Here is a 14588-nt window from a genome sequence, read left to right as displayed (position 1 = left end):
ACAGCTATCGCGTAAAGGTAGGTTTTACCCGAGCCCTTCATTCTGCACCAAGTTTGAGCGACTTCTTCTATTAGAAAGAAAGATCCCAACCAACATATTGCCTATTCTGCAGAGGAAGTTTCGTCATCTCCCTCAAAGTGAGGATGGTAGTTACAGAGAGCTTTACTGCCCAGAGCTGCTAGTGAGCCACCTGTAGAGCCAGGGGCGGAACCAGGTCTGCTGACTTGCAAAGCTCTGTGCTGCCTTAAGAGCTTGTTGACAAAGTAGAAAGTGCTGTTTAGCAGTTCCAAAAAGCTCTTTGTGGTCCAGCCTCAACTCACTCTGTTCTGACTTGTTCAGGAGAAGCCGAGAGCCTTGCTGCTCGTTTACGTTCATCTCACCAGAGGGTAGTGGAGCTGGAACGTACTTTGGCCTCCGTCTCTCTGCAGCAAAAACAGGCAGAGAAGGTAAGAGTCACCTCTGCTTATGCTTCACCAGCAGCTCTGCCTTTGGCTATTTGCTTGTCAGTACACTAATGCAAAGTCTGTAGTCCCTGCTCGGAGAAGAGGCAGAAATTAACATTCTGAATTGTTAATTAACCTTGTAAAGCCCTGTGTTCTCCATGGTCAAGGCAAAGTTCATTCAGGTTTCTGTGACCACTAATCATATGGTCCAGTTGCTGTCTTCAGATCCGGCACCTTACTTCATTAGTCTTGCCAGCTCCACACGCAACAGAAGCGCCACCGAGACCTTGTCTCAGGAGGGTCTCCATCAGGCAGACACTTCAGTATTGATATTCATCCAGAAGTCTGCAGAAATGACCTCACGTTCAGTTAGTAGCATCGCGTTTGAAAAGGCTGAGCAGATTTATTCCTGGCAAATTCAGGAGGTTCTAAGCAACCTGTCCTGAAGGGTTTTGCCAAAGTTCTGATGCTTTCCACTTCAGCTGATGTGCTAAAGGTGAAATATTTTGCTGAAGTCTGCAGCTGAATCGGTCATTTCTTTTTTTCTGCAGCGTAATGAAGAGTTAATGAAGGAGCGAAAAGACCTGAAACAGGAGCTGTACAAACAAAGGTAAGTCCATTTGCTGCTTGTTACTGCAGAGTAACACTGCTCTTCCCGGTAGAGCCACAAAACATCACAAGGGGCATGCACCACAGGTGGTGACTTGGGAGGCTGGATATTCAGCTTAAAAAAAGTGACTGGATGTGATGTTTCTGTGATTCTGTTAACGACTAGCTGGACTGTAAATTTATGACATGTACTTGCCCAGACCCATAGTACATACAGTGATGCTGCTTTAATTTTGGTTTGTTTCAGCAAAAGTAATGAGGTAATTAATCAGAAGAATTTAGAGCTGTCAGAGAAGATTCACTGCCTGTCTTCCAAAATCTCAGCTAAGAATTTGCGTCTGGATGACTTGGATCAGAAACTGGACATGGCTGAACGGAGGATCCAACAGGTGCCCATACTGCTTCCAGGCTGTGAGGGTAGATCACACTGACCGTTGTAAGACTTTGCTTCTGAGAGTGGGGGCAAGGCTTAACTCTTGTTCGGAAAGGAAGGCACAAAACCTCATCGAGGCATCCTCTTGGTCAAAGGCCTTCAGCGAGGCCTCTGAGGAACAGAAGGTCTGTTTGAAGGAGCTGGAGCAGTAGACTGAAAGCTGTTGTGACGCTGGTCTGCGAAAAGAATGTTGTACAATATGAGAGGGTGACTGAACATACAGTGCGTGACAATACGAAGACTTTTCCTGCTTTGTATCTGTTTGGCATTTTGGTTACGCAGCTGTCTCGTGGTCTCACTGAGAAGCCAGTTGAATAGGGGTGGTGTTTGTACCCACCCTTGCAGAAGGTGAATTGGACAATGGTAACTTGAAGGTCAGCTGGGGAAAGTTAAGAGAAGCAGCCAGTTAGGAAGGGAATTCAGGAAGCCAGCTGTTAGCAGTTCAGAGAGCAAGCCGGTGTGAACCTGAGCCTGTGAGGGAAGAAACTGCTCTTTTGTTTATTTTTGGGTTTGTTTTTTTTTTCCTCCCCAGACAGTGGCTTAAGTTACCCTTGAAATAAAGGCAGCTGCTCCTCTTCTGGGAAAAGTACTGTGTGCCAACTGACATGCTCCAGACACTGGCTTTAAATTCCTGACGTGTTTGACAACTTTTAAAATCACAAGCTTTTAGACCATCTGGTCTGGCTGTGTAATACAGACTCTGGAAATGCACAAAGTTTCTGAGCCCAGTTTTTTCTCTGCTGTCGTTTTCTTAGCACGGAGAGATACATTTTGATCTGATTGGCTGTTATGTGGACCGTTGTGTCTGAGGTTTCAGAAATAATTTGTAAACTGATCTTTACTTGCAATATGTCATGACAGATTTCTTTTTCCAGTTGCCGTCTTGTAAAAATCCTGTGTTCAGGAAAATGCTGTTCAGAAGCTCACTTGGCGCTAATAGGGCAGAAAAGCTGATTGTTGGCATGAGCTTCTGCTGCCATTGGTGTCTTCATGCGAGGCAGACCCTTCCCGTCTCAGCCACTTCAGCTTTCTTGGCTGTGAAACGCAGAAAGCCCAGCAAAATAGGACTCCGTGTGTGAAAGCAAATGGATCAAGCATGGCGTTCCAAGCTGAGCAGAATTACTAACTTTTTTTTGCTATGTTATTAGAATCTCACAATGCATAATTTCCCGAGAAGTGTCTTGTTCCTAATTCTCTCTGTTTCCAACAAATCCAGCTGTTCAAGTAGTTTATTGAGTTGTTGGTTGTTTTTTTTTTATTTATTTCACAACTGATGGTGGAGGAAGAAGGAAGTTCTTGTGGTTAAGGCACATTACAGTTCTTTGCATCTTGAAGCGTTAAGCAAACAGAATGTCTGGACCGGAAGAAATGAAGGAAACATTTTTGACAGGTACTGGTGAAGGTATTGCTCTTGTCCATCTGATGTTTCATATTGAGGAGTGTTTGAACCAATAAGGGTGAGGTGACCTGTAGCTGGAAGAAGTAAGGGAGTTCCTGACCTTCCTAGAAGCACCTAACATACGTTTTCCCTTGAGAGCACAAGTATCTGTCCTGCTAAAAAGAAACGGAGAAAATTCTGTTAGTTTCCCTCTGCAGTCTTCCACTTTATTGCTTTCCTTAAATGTCTTCACCATTACCGTATTCTTGCTGCTCGATTCACGAGAAAAGTGCTGAGCAGGTAGACGGGGAATGCCAAGAGAGAGATTTCTTGTTTCCCGTGAAGTGCCAAGAAGGAAGCGACTGAAGTAAGAGGGAACCCTTGCAGGTGGCATTGCAAAGAGCTGTGATACATTGCTGGGGTTGGATGTTGAAAACGATTATCTCGTTTGTTTTGTAGTGTTTTTAAATTATGGCTTAGCAGAGCTGGATGATGAAATAATTTGCCATGAAACGCTAGAGCACTGCTCCGGGTCTTCATGGCGCTCTGATGCTGTACAAGATAAATGAAGTTGTTAGTTCACGGTGGGTAGAGGTGTGGTCAGATGCTGTTCATCCTCCCACGAAGGCTGGATGAGAACTTGCATTGCTGTCCAGGAACAGGTTTTTGGCCCTTTTCCGTTTAGTTTCTTCTAGTCATGGGATTCATCGCTCCATGAGGGCCACTGGCACCTGCTCCCAGCCACGCTGAGTTTGGCCTGTTCGTAAATGTCCTCCTTCTAAACTTGTGGTTCATAGCGTGCCACACATCTCACCAAGTTTTACAGGGAGCGTTTGAGTTTGACTCAAAAAACCAGCAGTTTTCAGGTAGTCGCTGACCGGTTCTTTTCTATCTTAATCTGCATCCAGCGATCTCTGTTTTCCCCAGATACGTCCTGAAGGTAGCGCTTTTCAGAGCAGAGTGGCCACCATCTGGCTTTGCCCTCGCTTGCTTCTTGGTGCATCCTTTGCCATTAATCTAGTGTGTGAACTTGAAGAGTTGGGTGACGTTACTGCCCCGTGTTCTCGGGTACAGCCTCGTTTTGATCCTTTTGTCCTATTAATTCTCTTGATATTTGATGTGGAGCTTTAAGCAGTCAGCTCAAGAAAACACTCCTGGATCTCAGCGGTGTCTGCAGTCATCCTACTGAACAATATGATATTTAAGCATTGAGAAGCAAAAAATCCTGGTTTAGAACGTAAACTTTCAGCAGTGGGAAGAAAAGCTGAGTGGGATGAATGGACAGCATGTATGCATGGAAAGATGTATTCTTGCTTTAGTGGGAAAGAATGGGAAATCAACCTGCATCATTGACATTAGCTTGTCGCAGAGGGAGTCTGCATCTCTCCTTACCCAGAAAAGGATGTTTTCTCTGTGTGGTACTTTGGAGTGAAAGGCGCTATAAGGAGCATTATTGTGATAGTCAGTTCTTTCTTAGTAGTGACTTGTTGCCTTGGGGAATAAAACTGGCTGACTTGACTGCTTTGCTTGTAGTCTACATCATATGTGAATGGAGAAAGTGCTGTTTCTTCCACAAATATTAAGGAAACGGAAGGAGGTTGTTCTCAGTGTCCCCGTCCCCCCCCGCCCCCTTTCTTATTTGCTACTGTTGATAACTTACTGGGACTCTGCTTTCGGCAGTGTTAGCGAGACCTAATTGAATGCACAGTTCTCGTTCACTGCTGTCTAGTGTTGTCTTGTGCTATCATCGGGTAGTTGTGATCAACACTGGGAGGCAGGTATCGGAGGTGTTTCCAGTTTGGGGACTGGGGATAATCTGGCTTCCGTGCAGCTGCCGTTCTTATTTCTGAGTCACTGTTGGGTCAAAATGAAGCCTTGGCAGAATGGATAAAATGTGTTGATGTCTCAGCTGCTTTTGTTGAAACGGTAGATTTTTGTTTTGTTTGGAGAATCTGATTATCACAGTTCGATAGGATTTATTTTTCTGTCCTCTTTAATTCCTGCTTTTTTCCTCCCCTCCTCCTCTTCTGCTCCTTCCTTTTTCTCCTGTCTGCATGTGCCCATCAGACACGTTACCGGGAGCTGGCAGTAGCCCTGGATTCCAGCAATCTTAACGAACAAGCAGTTCGTTACACAGATAGAGGAACTGGTAAGAAACAACCCAACCAACCAGTCTGACATGGTCCTCGCTGCTCCTCCAAGCTCTTTGGGTGTCTGCAAAGTTATGGGTTCCCTCCTAGTGCCACAAGGAAGGCTGCTTACACGGCACTCTGTAGGGAACAAAATGAGCTGCACGGAAAACCTGTTAAGGGGCTCAAAGTCTAAGGCCGCTGGTGAATGTATTGGCTCAACTGAGGAACAAGAAACGGAGTTTTGTTGTTTCCATTTAAGTGTGCTCTGCTGATCTCATCAGGCTTTCCCTGGATGATAAGCATCCTGATAAAACAGCTATTTCTGCGCCTGGTCCGAATCCTTGAAACACACAACTCTGGTGCTGGCAGCAGTGTGAAAACCTGTTTCTGCAGGTGGTGCTGCTGGTCTAACGATATCGGCAGAGTGGGAGCAGTAGGCCTGAGAGGGTCTGGGGCTGGTTTCTGATCATATCCTCAGCTTCTCTTGGCGCGATGAGTGAACTGCTTTGTCCTGTGGCCTGCATGGATTCCCGCTGCAGCTTTTCAGCCTTCAGCTTTAACACTGCAAGAAATGCAGCCAAGTGGACTTGTTTCAGTCTGACAAGAGCCTTTCTTGTGTGAAATGCTTTTCCCCATTGTGTTCCTCTGTAAAAGTACACTTTTTGCAAAGTTCAGCATTTCCCGGTGTACCCCGTGACCCCCCCCTTGTTGTTTTCCTTTGGGCTTTGGGTTATTTTTGTTCCATTCTGTTTCTTTTTGTGTTTTAGCTGGGCTGCAGAGGAACTTGGCACAGTGCATTGCCCACCCAAGATTCTCCTTGTTTGCCTGCTTCTGCGCTGGCCTGCAACTGTGTAGGGCCTTTGCTGCATTTGTGGTCTTGCCTTTGCTTTTGCTGGTTATGTTGTGCATGGGCATTGCTAGAACCAAAACCTCTCGCTCATCGCTCTTCCATCTGTAGACACCTTTCAAAATGCATTGAAGTAGTAGCAGTAGTAGTAAAGAAAGAGCTTGGACAATGCTCGTTCTTTGGGAAGGCAAAAAAGCCCTGCTTATGTAGTTAGTTACGAGGCATCTGTGAAGAAGCTGTCAGGGAGACAACAAGCAAATAGCAAACACAGCAGCACAGTTGTGTGGCGGCCTGGGTAGGCAGCTGCCACCTTTGTCTCCTTCACCTCCTATCTAAAGGTGCATTACCTACGGACAACAAATCTCCAAATACTTCACCGCTAAGATGGAAATGGGCTAGGACAGAATTACCCCTTCTCTTTGTATCTGGCTTCAGCCCTCCCATACCACCTCCTGCAGAAGTCTGCCAACACAAGTGCGGCTCTGCGTGACTTAAGGCCAGCTCTTCAGTGGAAGAAAGGTCTGAGGTCTCAGGTCAAGGAAAAGACTACGTTTTTCTTTGGGGTTATTGGTTGGTTGTTTTTTTTTTAATTTATTGGTGGTGTTTTTTAAAACCCCCCAGCATTTCTGGCGATCATCCCAATACACCAGGATTACTGCCATCAGTTGCACAGATGTGGGGGTGCGAGTTTAACTGAAGGTGGTAGATGCTCAGATGTAGACATGGAGGGGTTTCAGCAGCGGTGTTGGAGAACAACTGTGGCAATCTACTGAGCGATGAAAAAGATGCCTGGCATATGAAGTACATTAGTGAAGGCAGCTCCAGATCTCGTATTTTTAATAGCTAAGATGAACTTCCTAGTCCTCTACAGAAAGGACTACAGAAAGTGGAAATTCTGTTTGCGTGAATTGGGCATGTATCCTACTTTGCTGAAGTGAAAATGTGTTTCAGATGTATGAGAGTATTTTCTCTGGTGCATCACTTTTCTTCCACAGAAAGAGCAGAGCCAGGAGGCAGTGGATCAGCTGGAGAAGGTAAAGTGTGTCCTGGTTTTGGATAGGCAGAAAAATAGTATCTCTTCCTTGGCGGCGCAGAGAGTATAGTGGGCTGTGGCCCAGGCACGTGTGGTCTTGTCTTATGTTAGATTCAGTTTCATTTGTAGCGTAGGGTTGAATGATTTGACTTCATGAGTTAGGCCTGCCTGGCAGGTAGCGTTCTTATTTTGACACAAGCGAACGTTTAAATACTCAAGTATTAGAGGAGTGTGGTGGAGGCAGGAGAATACAAGTCCTTGCCAGTAGCTTGCTTCCAAGCACTACCGTTTTTATGCTAGCAGCGATTGTGCTATGCTGTTACTGCCAATCTAGGATGGATAAATAGTGAAGGCGTTCAAATAACGCAGGGCTGAAGTATGTCTTTAAAAGGCTGCTGTCGTTTCGATGCTGCAAGTCCTACCAATGTATCACTGCTTTTTTAGTTTGACACAAAACAAGGGTTACCTATCTACATTTTTGTGCTAAATAGGCATCATTTCTTTATACAGGAAAAGGAGTTGGAAAATACGTTTTCTGAAGAGCAAGCTGCACTGAGGAAGCTACGGGTAAGGAAGAGCCTCCATTACAGTAACACTACCTGCCTTCTGCTGTTCTCTGGATTACTGACCATTCATAGTCTTTACCCGGGAAGCCGCGAGCGCGTTCCTTCAGGAAAACTGGGAGTCAGCCCGACTGTGCTTAACTGCACGAGCTCTTTCCCTTTACTGAGTTAGCCTTTTGTGGCAACAGTGATGTTGCAATTACAAGCAAAGAAGTTTCATGCTGAGCCGATTTTCCTTTCCCAAAGGTTCGTATCCAGACTATTGGAATTCTAACTTCTGAGAAGCCTGAGTTGCAGGCGGCCCTTGCACATACTCGAGAAGCTGCAGGGAAGAAATCAGGTAATTGACTGTGGGCACTCCAGCTCAAGCTGTTGGTCAAAGTGTGAATTTCAAGCCAGAGGCATGACAGTTGCTGGCAGCCAGCTCACAGCAGTGGCCGACTCCTCGGTGAGCAATACTTGGCACCATCGCTGCCTCTGTCGCCAGAGCTGCCCCCAAGTGGGAGCATGTTGATCCCATGGCAGTTGAGGTTCTTTTGTGCATCGCTAAAGCCTTGTCAGCCCTGTTCAGCCCCGGTGACTACCCCAGGCTGTTCCTTTCTGACTTTCTTCTGATCCTTTTAAAACTTAGTTCCCTTTTCGCCACCCTCCCTCCCACACAGCTATCGCGTAAAGGTAGGTTTTACCCGAGCCCTTCATTCTGCACCAAGTTTGAGCGACTTCTTCTATTAGAAAGAAAGATCCCAACCAACATATTGCCTATTCTGCAGAGGAAGTTTCGTCATCTCCCTCAAAGTGAGGATGGTAGTTACAGAGAGCTTTACTGCCCAGAGCTGCTAGTGAGCCACCTGTAGAGCCAGGGGCGGAACCAGGTCTGCTGACTTGCAAAGCTCTGTGCTGCCTTAAGAGCTTGTTGACAAAGTAGAAAGTGCTGTTTAGCAGTTCCAAAAAGCTCTTTGTGGTCCAGCCTCAACTCACTCTGTTCTGACTTGTTCAGGAGAAGCCGAGAGCCTTGCTGCTCGTTTACGTTCATCTCACCAGAGGGTAGTGGAGCTGGAACGTACTTTGTCCTTCGTCTCTATGCTGCAAGAACAGGCAGAGAAGGTAAGAGTCACCTCTGCTTATGCTTCACCAGCAGCTCTGCCTTTGGCTATTTGCTTGTCAGTACACTAATGCAAAGTCTGTAGTCCCTGCTCGGAGAAGAGGCAGAAATTAACATTCTGAATTGTTAATTAACCTTGTAAAGCCCTGTGTTCTCCATGGTCAAGGCAAAGTTCATTCAGGTTTCTGTGACCACTAATCATATGGTCCAGTTGCTGTCTTCAGATCCGGCAGCTTACTTCATTAGTCTTGCCAGCTCCACACAACAGAAGCGCCACCGAGACCTTGTCTCAGGAGGGTCTCCATCAGGCAGACACTTCAGTATTGATATTCATCCAGAAGTCTGCAGAAATGACCTCACGTTCAGTTAGTAGCATCGCGTTTGAAAAGGCTGAGCAGATTTATTCCTGGCAAATTCAGGAGGTTCTAAGCAACCTGTCCTGAAGGGTTTTGCCAAAGTTCTGATGCTTTCCACTTCAGCTGATGTGCTAAAGGTGAAATATTTTGCTGAAGTCTGCAGCTGAATCAGTCATTTCTTTTTTCTCCAGCATAACGAAGAGTTAATGAAGGAGCTAGAAGACCTGAAACAGGAGCTGTACAAACAAAGGTAAGTCCATTTGCTGCTTGTTACTGCAGAGTAACACTGCTCTTCCCGGTAGAGCCACAAAACATCACAAGGGGCATGCACCACAGGTGGTGACTTGGGAGGCTGGATATTCAGCTTAAAAAAAGTGACTGGATGTGATGTTTCTGTGATTCTAACTGTTACGACTAGCTGGATTGTAAATGTATGACATGTACTTGCCCAGACCCATAGTACATACAGTGATGCTGCTTTAATTTTGGTTTGTTTCAGCAAAAGCAGTGAGGAAATGAAGCAGAAGAATTCAGAGCTGTCACAGAAGATTCGCTGCCTGTCTTCCAAGATCTCAGCTAAGGATTTGCGTATGGATGATTTGCATCAGAAACTGGAAATGGCTAAACTGAGGATCCAACAGGTGCCCATACTGCTTCCAGGCTGTGAGGGTAGATCACACTGACCGTTGTAAGACTTTGCTTCTGAGAGTGGGGGCAAGGCTTAACCCTTGTTCGGAAAGGAAGGCACAAAACCTCATCAAGGCATCCTCTTGGTCAAAGGCCTTCAGCGAGGCCTCTGAGGAACAGAAGGTCTGTTTGAAGGAGCTGGAGCAGTAGACTGAAAGCTGTTGTGACGCTGGTCTGCGAAAAGAATGTTGTACAATATGAGAGGGTGACTGAACATACAGCGCGTGACAATACGAAGACTTTTCCTGCTTTGTATCTGTTTGGCATTTTGGTTACGCAGCTGTCTCGTGGTCTCACTGAGAAGCCAGTTGAATAGGGGTGGTGTTTGTACCCACCCTTGCAGAAGGTGAATTGGACAATGGTAACTCGAAGGTCAGCTGGGGAAAGTTAAGAGAAGCAGCCAGTTAGGAAGGGAATTCAGGAAGCCAGCTGTTAGCAGTTCAGAGAGCAAGCCGGTGTGAACCTGAGCCTGTGAGGGAAGAAACTGCTCTTTTGTTTATTTTTGGGTTTGTTTTTTTTTTCCTCCCCAGACAGTGGCTTAAGTTACCCTTGAAATAAAGGCAGCTGCTCCTCTTCTGGGAAAAGTACTGTGTGCCAACTGACATGCTCCAGACACTGGCTTTAAATTCCTGACGTGTTTGACAACTTTTAAAATCACAAGCTTTTATACCATCTGGTCTGGCTGTGTAATACAGACTCTGGAAATGCAAAAAGTTTCTGAGCCCAGTTTTTAGATTAAGAAAATAGGTTTTAATCAAACAAGTTGTAAATACAAAATTGGTAGGGAGGAGCTGTCTAGCTCAGCCTGTTTTACAGGGCTAAAATCTAAGCTTTTTGATTTTAATCTCCTTCCCCCCTCCTCTTTTTTTTTTTTTCATTGAACATCACCATGAGTTGGAGCACTTTAAGGTTGCAACATGGATCATGTGGCAGGTTACTATCAGGGGAAAGGCTATGCAGAAGTGGCGTGTTAACATTTTGCCATGACTTTTTGATTTTTCTTGGCAGTTGTCAAATCAGGCAGGGAGTCTGGATGCAAAGCAGCAGTTGCAGGTGGCACTGGAGGAGAAGGCAGGCCTGGAAACCCGGGTTGCTCAGGGGTTGTACGGAATGACATCCAGATCTTCATGTCTGTAAAGAAACTTGTGTGGCAGAAGAATGCAGCCTGAGCTTTGTGTTAACACTGGTTTCTTCAGGCTTTATCCCTGAAGCGGTCACTGCCAAATTTATTTAGCCAATATGATTTTCTTTGTGTTTTGTTTTGTTTTGAACAGCTCTCAGGGTCAGTTCACCAGCTCCAGGCAGAAAGAAATCAGTATGGAGAGAAACTGAAGGAGGTGCGGAGAATGTGGCAGCAGTAGGTGCAGCAGTTCTCTGAGCAGGTAACACCAGGGGCAGCGTCACAGCTGCTCTAGACAAACACAGGCAGGAGTGAATGCACCATGAACGTTGTTTTAACTTTCATGGTGTGGCCTTGCAGGTCCGTGCAATGGCAGACGAGGAGGCGGAGGAGCATATGGCCTGAGGAGACGATGACGTGGACTCCCGAGTTCAACCAGAAGACCTTTTATTAGTCCAGAACCCACGCTTATAATATCCTCGTTTGCTGTTCATGCGCCCCATTCTAAATTATCATTGGTTAATCAATGCTGTTCACGCACGTCTTGGCTACATATAATTGGTCAATTACTAAGCTGCAAATGCACTGAACTTCTTGCGTTTTTTTTCCTCTCTTCCTTCTTATCTCTGTGGGTTTCATGTTCTCAGCCAGCCACGGAGATGTGGCATCGCGCATCCGCTCTGGCCTTGCTTCATACCCCGTCTTTCTTCCAGGCGTTCAGCCAACCTTATCGTACTTTCTCTCTTCTTTAGCCTTCAAGGCCCTTCACAGGCATCGTGGCCTCCAGCACTGGCCATAAAGCTCTCTACACTTCCCCCGTCTTTATTTTGAACAGAAACATTAGAGGTTAAACTACTTTTGAATCATAGGTCTTATACAGTTCAGCATACAGGGAAAAATGGTCAATATAACTACAATTACCAATAGCAATATTCCTCCGCGTGTTGTGAAGTCCTGCAACCGTCTGGTGGTTCCCCGAGACTTGAAAAGATTCCGCAACCAATCTCCCAAAAGTTCCTGCCGTAAGCCCTCTGACATGTCCTTCAGTTTTTGTACACTGACTGTGAATCGACGCGGAACAGCCCGGAAGGTTCGTACAACACATTCCTTAGCGCTGTGCACTGTAGGCTACTGCAGAGGAACGAAGCTGGGTTAATCAGCACTGACAATGTACAGCTGTGGGCTGGCTTCAGGGGCGGTGGGTTGGCTGGTGTAGACAAGGTGCAGCTGTGGCTGGTTCTGTGAAGCGGTTGGGCAGCCGAGGAAGAAGCAGAGAGGGTGAGCGTGCCCTGGATGAGGCGAGACTAGAAGGCAGCAGAGGGACTGCCATGGAGAGTGTGATGGTAAAAGACCTGGCTGCAGCTGGCTCCTTTGGAGAGTGCTGCGACAGGCCACTCTCTGCTGTTCACTTGCCTTCTACAGGTGAGATCACATCCCTCCTTTCTTTCTGTCTCATCCTGGTTTCTTCTCGTGCTCCCTCAAAGTTATGTGACTCTTTGCTGCAGGTTCTCAGCTGCACGTTACCAATGTCAAAACAACCCACTGTCTCTGTTCTCTACAATTCACCCCTGTTTGTGGTTTTTGGTTTTGTTTCTTTGTTGGTTTTTATTTTGTAAAAGGTTGCTTTACCATGTTATGGAGTTGTCATCTCTTTTTCTTTTGTTTTCTTTCTCACTACTTAATTACCGATTTTGGCCGCCTTTTATGTGTACGTTTGTACATTTCAGTCGGGTTCACAAAATGTTAAACTTGTTATCGGTGCATTTCCTACAGAGGTCAACATACAGGTTTATGATTATTTAGAAGAACATGCAATAAGCTATGGAAGTTTTATGAAAATATTTTTCAGGAACTTCTAATCAAATAAATGAGCATGAGAAATTGTGTTTAACTTGTAAATTCTATATGTAAGCTGTTAAGAAACATTTTCTATCCTAAAATGAAAAGATAAAACCTACTTAAGAGCTCTTGAAATCTTGCCCTTGGGCGAGTGTTCCGCTGTGCCTCCATTCTAAGGCATGGAAGTGGAAATTGTGTAGGGCAAAGTTTCACTTTAAATAACTGCTCAACTGTTACTGCTGCTTTTCAAAGAACCTGAAAGCATACAGTGAAGACTTGGAACTAAGCAAACAGCTGAATGGACACCTCTAGATTGTTACTGGAATTAAATGCAGAAGTTAACTATAAGTTTCTCAAAATGTTCTGGTTGCTTTGTGTTGGTTGTTTATATAGAGATAGATAGATAAAACTATACACAAACAGGGAAATAAAAAAATGCTTAAAAAAATAGGGAAAGATAATAGTATACGGTATTTATAGCTTAGGCACCTTTTTAAAAAAAAAAAAAAATTGTAGAGAAACTATTACGTGAACATGCAGTACATCCACAACTCTGAATTCATACCGGTTTTGTAGTGTGATATAGTCCTGTATGAACCATAAATCAACTACGTGTTAAATCACTCTTCTCCATCGCTGTTGTCACGATCTTTGAGCTTCGTCGCAATGCCTAGGTCACAATCCTTTAGCTTAGGGAACTTGGGCAGGTGAAAATGCAAGCATCTATTTCTAACACAAATTTGCCGAATGCAGTTTAGCCACAAGAGACTTGATGGAGAGATATTACGTTGTATGGTGTATAACCTATGAGAAGTGGGAAAATGGTGTTCCTGAAAGAAAACGCTTCACTAGATCGTTACTTTGGAACGGGTTTTGCACCTGCTATACTGCAAGAATCCCCTAAGCAGTGATGTATCTTTGTGGACTTTGAGATATCTGTGTGATTAGGTTTAAACTTAACACGCAACCTGATTTCAAGTACAACTCTAGGCACAAGCGTGGGAAAGAGCATGCTGTCAGGACACAATCTTTCTCGCTTACAAGGTATCAAAGGGTATGTTACTCAAGTTAAAGTCTAACTTCTACGACAACTTCATTTCCACCAAAGGAGCTGCAGTTACGTACGCAAACTACTGCAGCTCAACTGAAGTTTCCCCGCTGCAACAGGGTACAGAATGCTTTTCCCACCGACCTTAAAGGTTGTGGTGGTGGGGATGAAGGTGTGACAGATACTTCTAACCCAAAACAAATGTTCAGCTGTGTTAAATTCACCTGTACACAAAGAACACGTTATTCCTTCTGAGGCAACAGCTGACGATTTGAACAGTCTCTTTTCACCTTGAGCTGTTCCCAGTTTAGAGGTTATGAAAAAAAGAAATAACTCAAAAGGTATTCTGTCAATATGCTGATGCAGTTGCATGCTAAATTCTGGTCACACTGAAATAGAGTTATGTTCTAGCATTCATATATAGGTAGCACTCCATTACAACTTATGAACAAATTCAGAAGTTCATCTTATCTCACATTTCTTGGAATTCGATCAGGTTGCAGTCTTATTAAAGTCACTGTGTTTTTTGTTTTGTTTTGGTTTGGTTTGGTTTGGTTTTTTAATGCAACCAGAGACACTTGACCATAACAGAGAAGCCCGTATTGACATCTCTGAGCCCGGACACAAACCACAGCTGCACGTACCACCAGGCTCAGGGCAGAAATCATTCACGCAGTTGCATAGCTATGTACCGCTACACGCATGCAGACACCTATTTGTCACTAGATAACCGTGTTCATCTTTCCTCCTCTCCTTCACAATACCTAGCTGTTCTCTCATCTCTCGTTAGGTCAGCCATTCCCTATTTTCCTCTCCTGTATATCTCTTCAGACGTTCTCTATCCTCCTCTTTTTTGCTTGTGAATTGCGACAAGGCAAAGGTTGTGTGTAGCTGGGTGCCCGTGACCTGATTTATGTCACACTCAGCTAAACGCTGAATACAGGACAAAAAGGCATAGGAGACGTAAGGCAAACATCAATACGGGGGTTAAGGCGATT

General features: G+C 45.0%; 1 protein-coding gene across 1 annotated transcript in view; it reads left to right on the top strand.

Annotated features, from left to right (window-relative positions):
* The first annotated feature begins 292 nt into the window (after window positions 1-292).
* The window catches only part of LOC130154895 (golgin subfamily A member 2-like), a 29324-nt gene continuing 15028 nt past the window's right edge, over window positions 293-14588 (top strand). The window contains exons 1-4 of the mRNA XM_056351577.1: window positions 293-446; window positions 995-1053; window positions 9396-9537; window positions 10858-10920. Of these exons, the coding sequence (XP_056207552.1) occupies window positions 1010-1053; window positions 9396-9537; window positions 10858-10920 (249 nt within the window). The 5' untranslated portion in view covers window positions 293-446; window positions 995-1009. The remainder of the gene's footprint in view (window positions 447-994; window positions 1054-9395; window positions 9538-10857; window positions 10921-14588) is intronic.

The sequence above is a fragment of the Falco biarmicus genome, chromosome 9 (genome assembly GCF_023638135.1).
Source record: "Falco biarmicus isolate bFalBia1 chromosome 9, bFalBia1.pri, whole genome shotgun sequence".
NCBI lineage: Eukaryota > Metazoa > Chordata > Aves > Falconiformes > Falconidae > Falco > Falco biarmicus.
The sequence above is the reverse complement of the archived record's forward strand: the minus strand, read 5'-3'. Positions and strand labels throughout refer to the sequence as shown.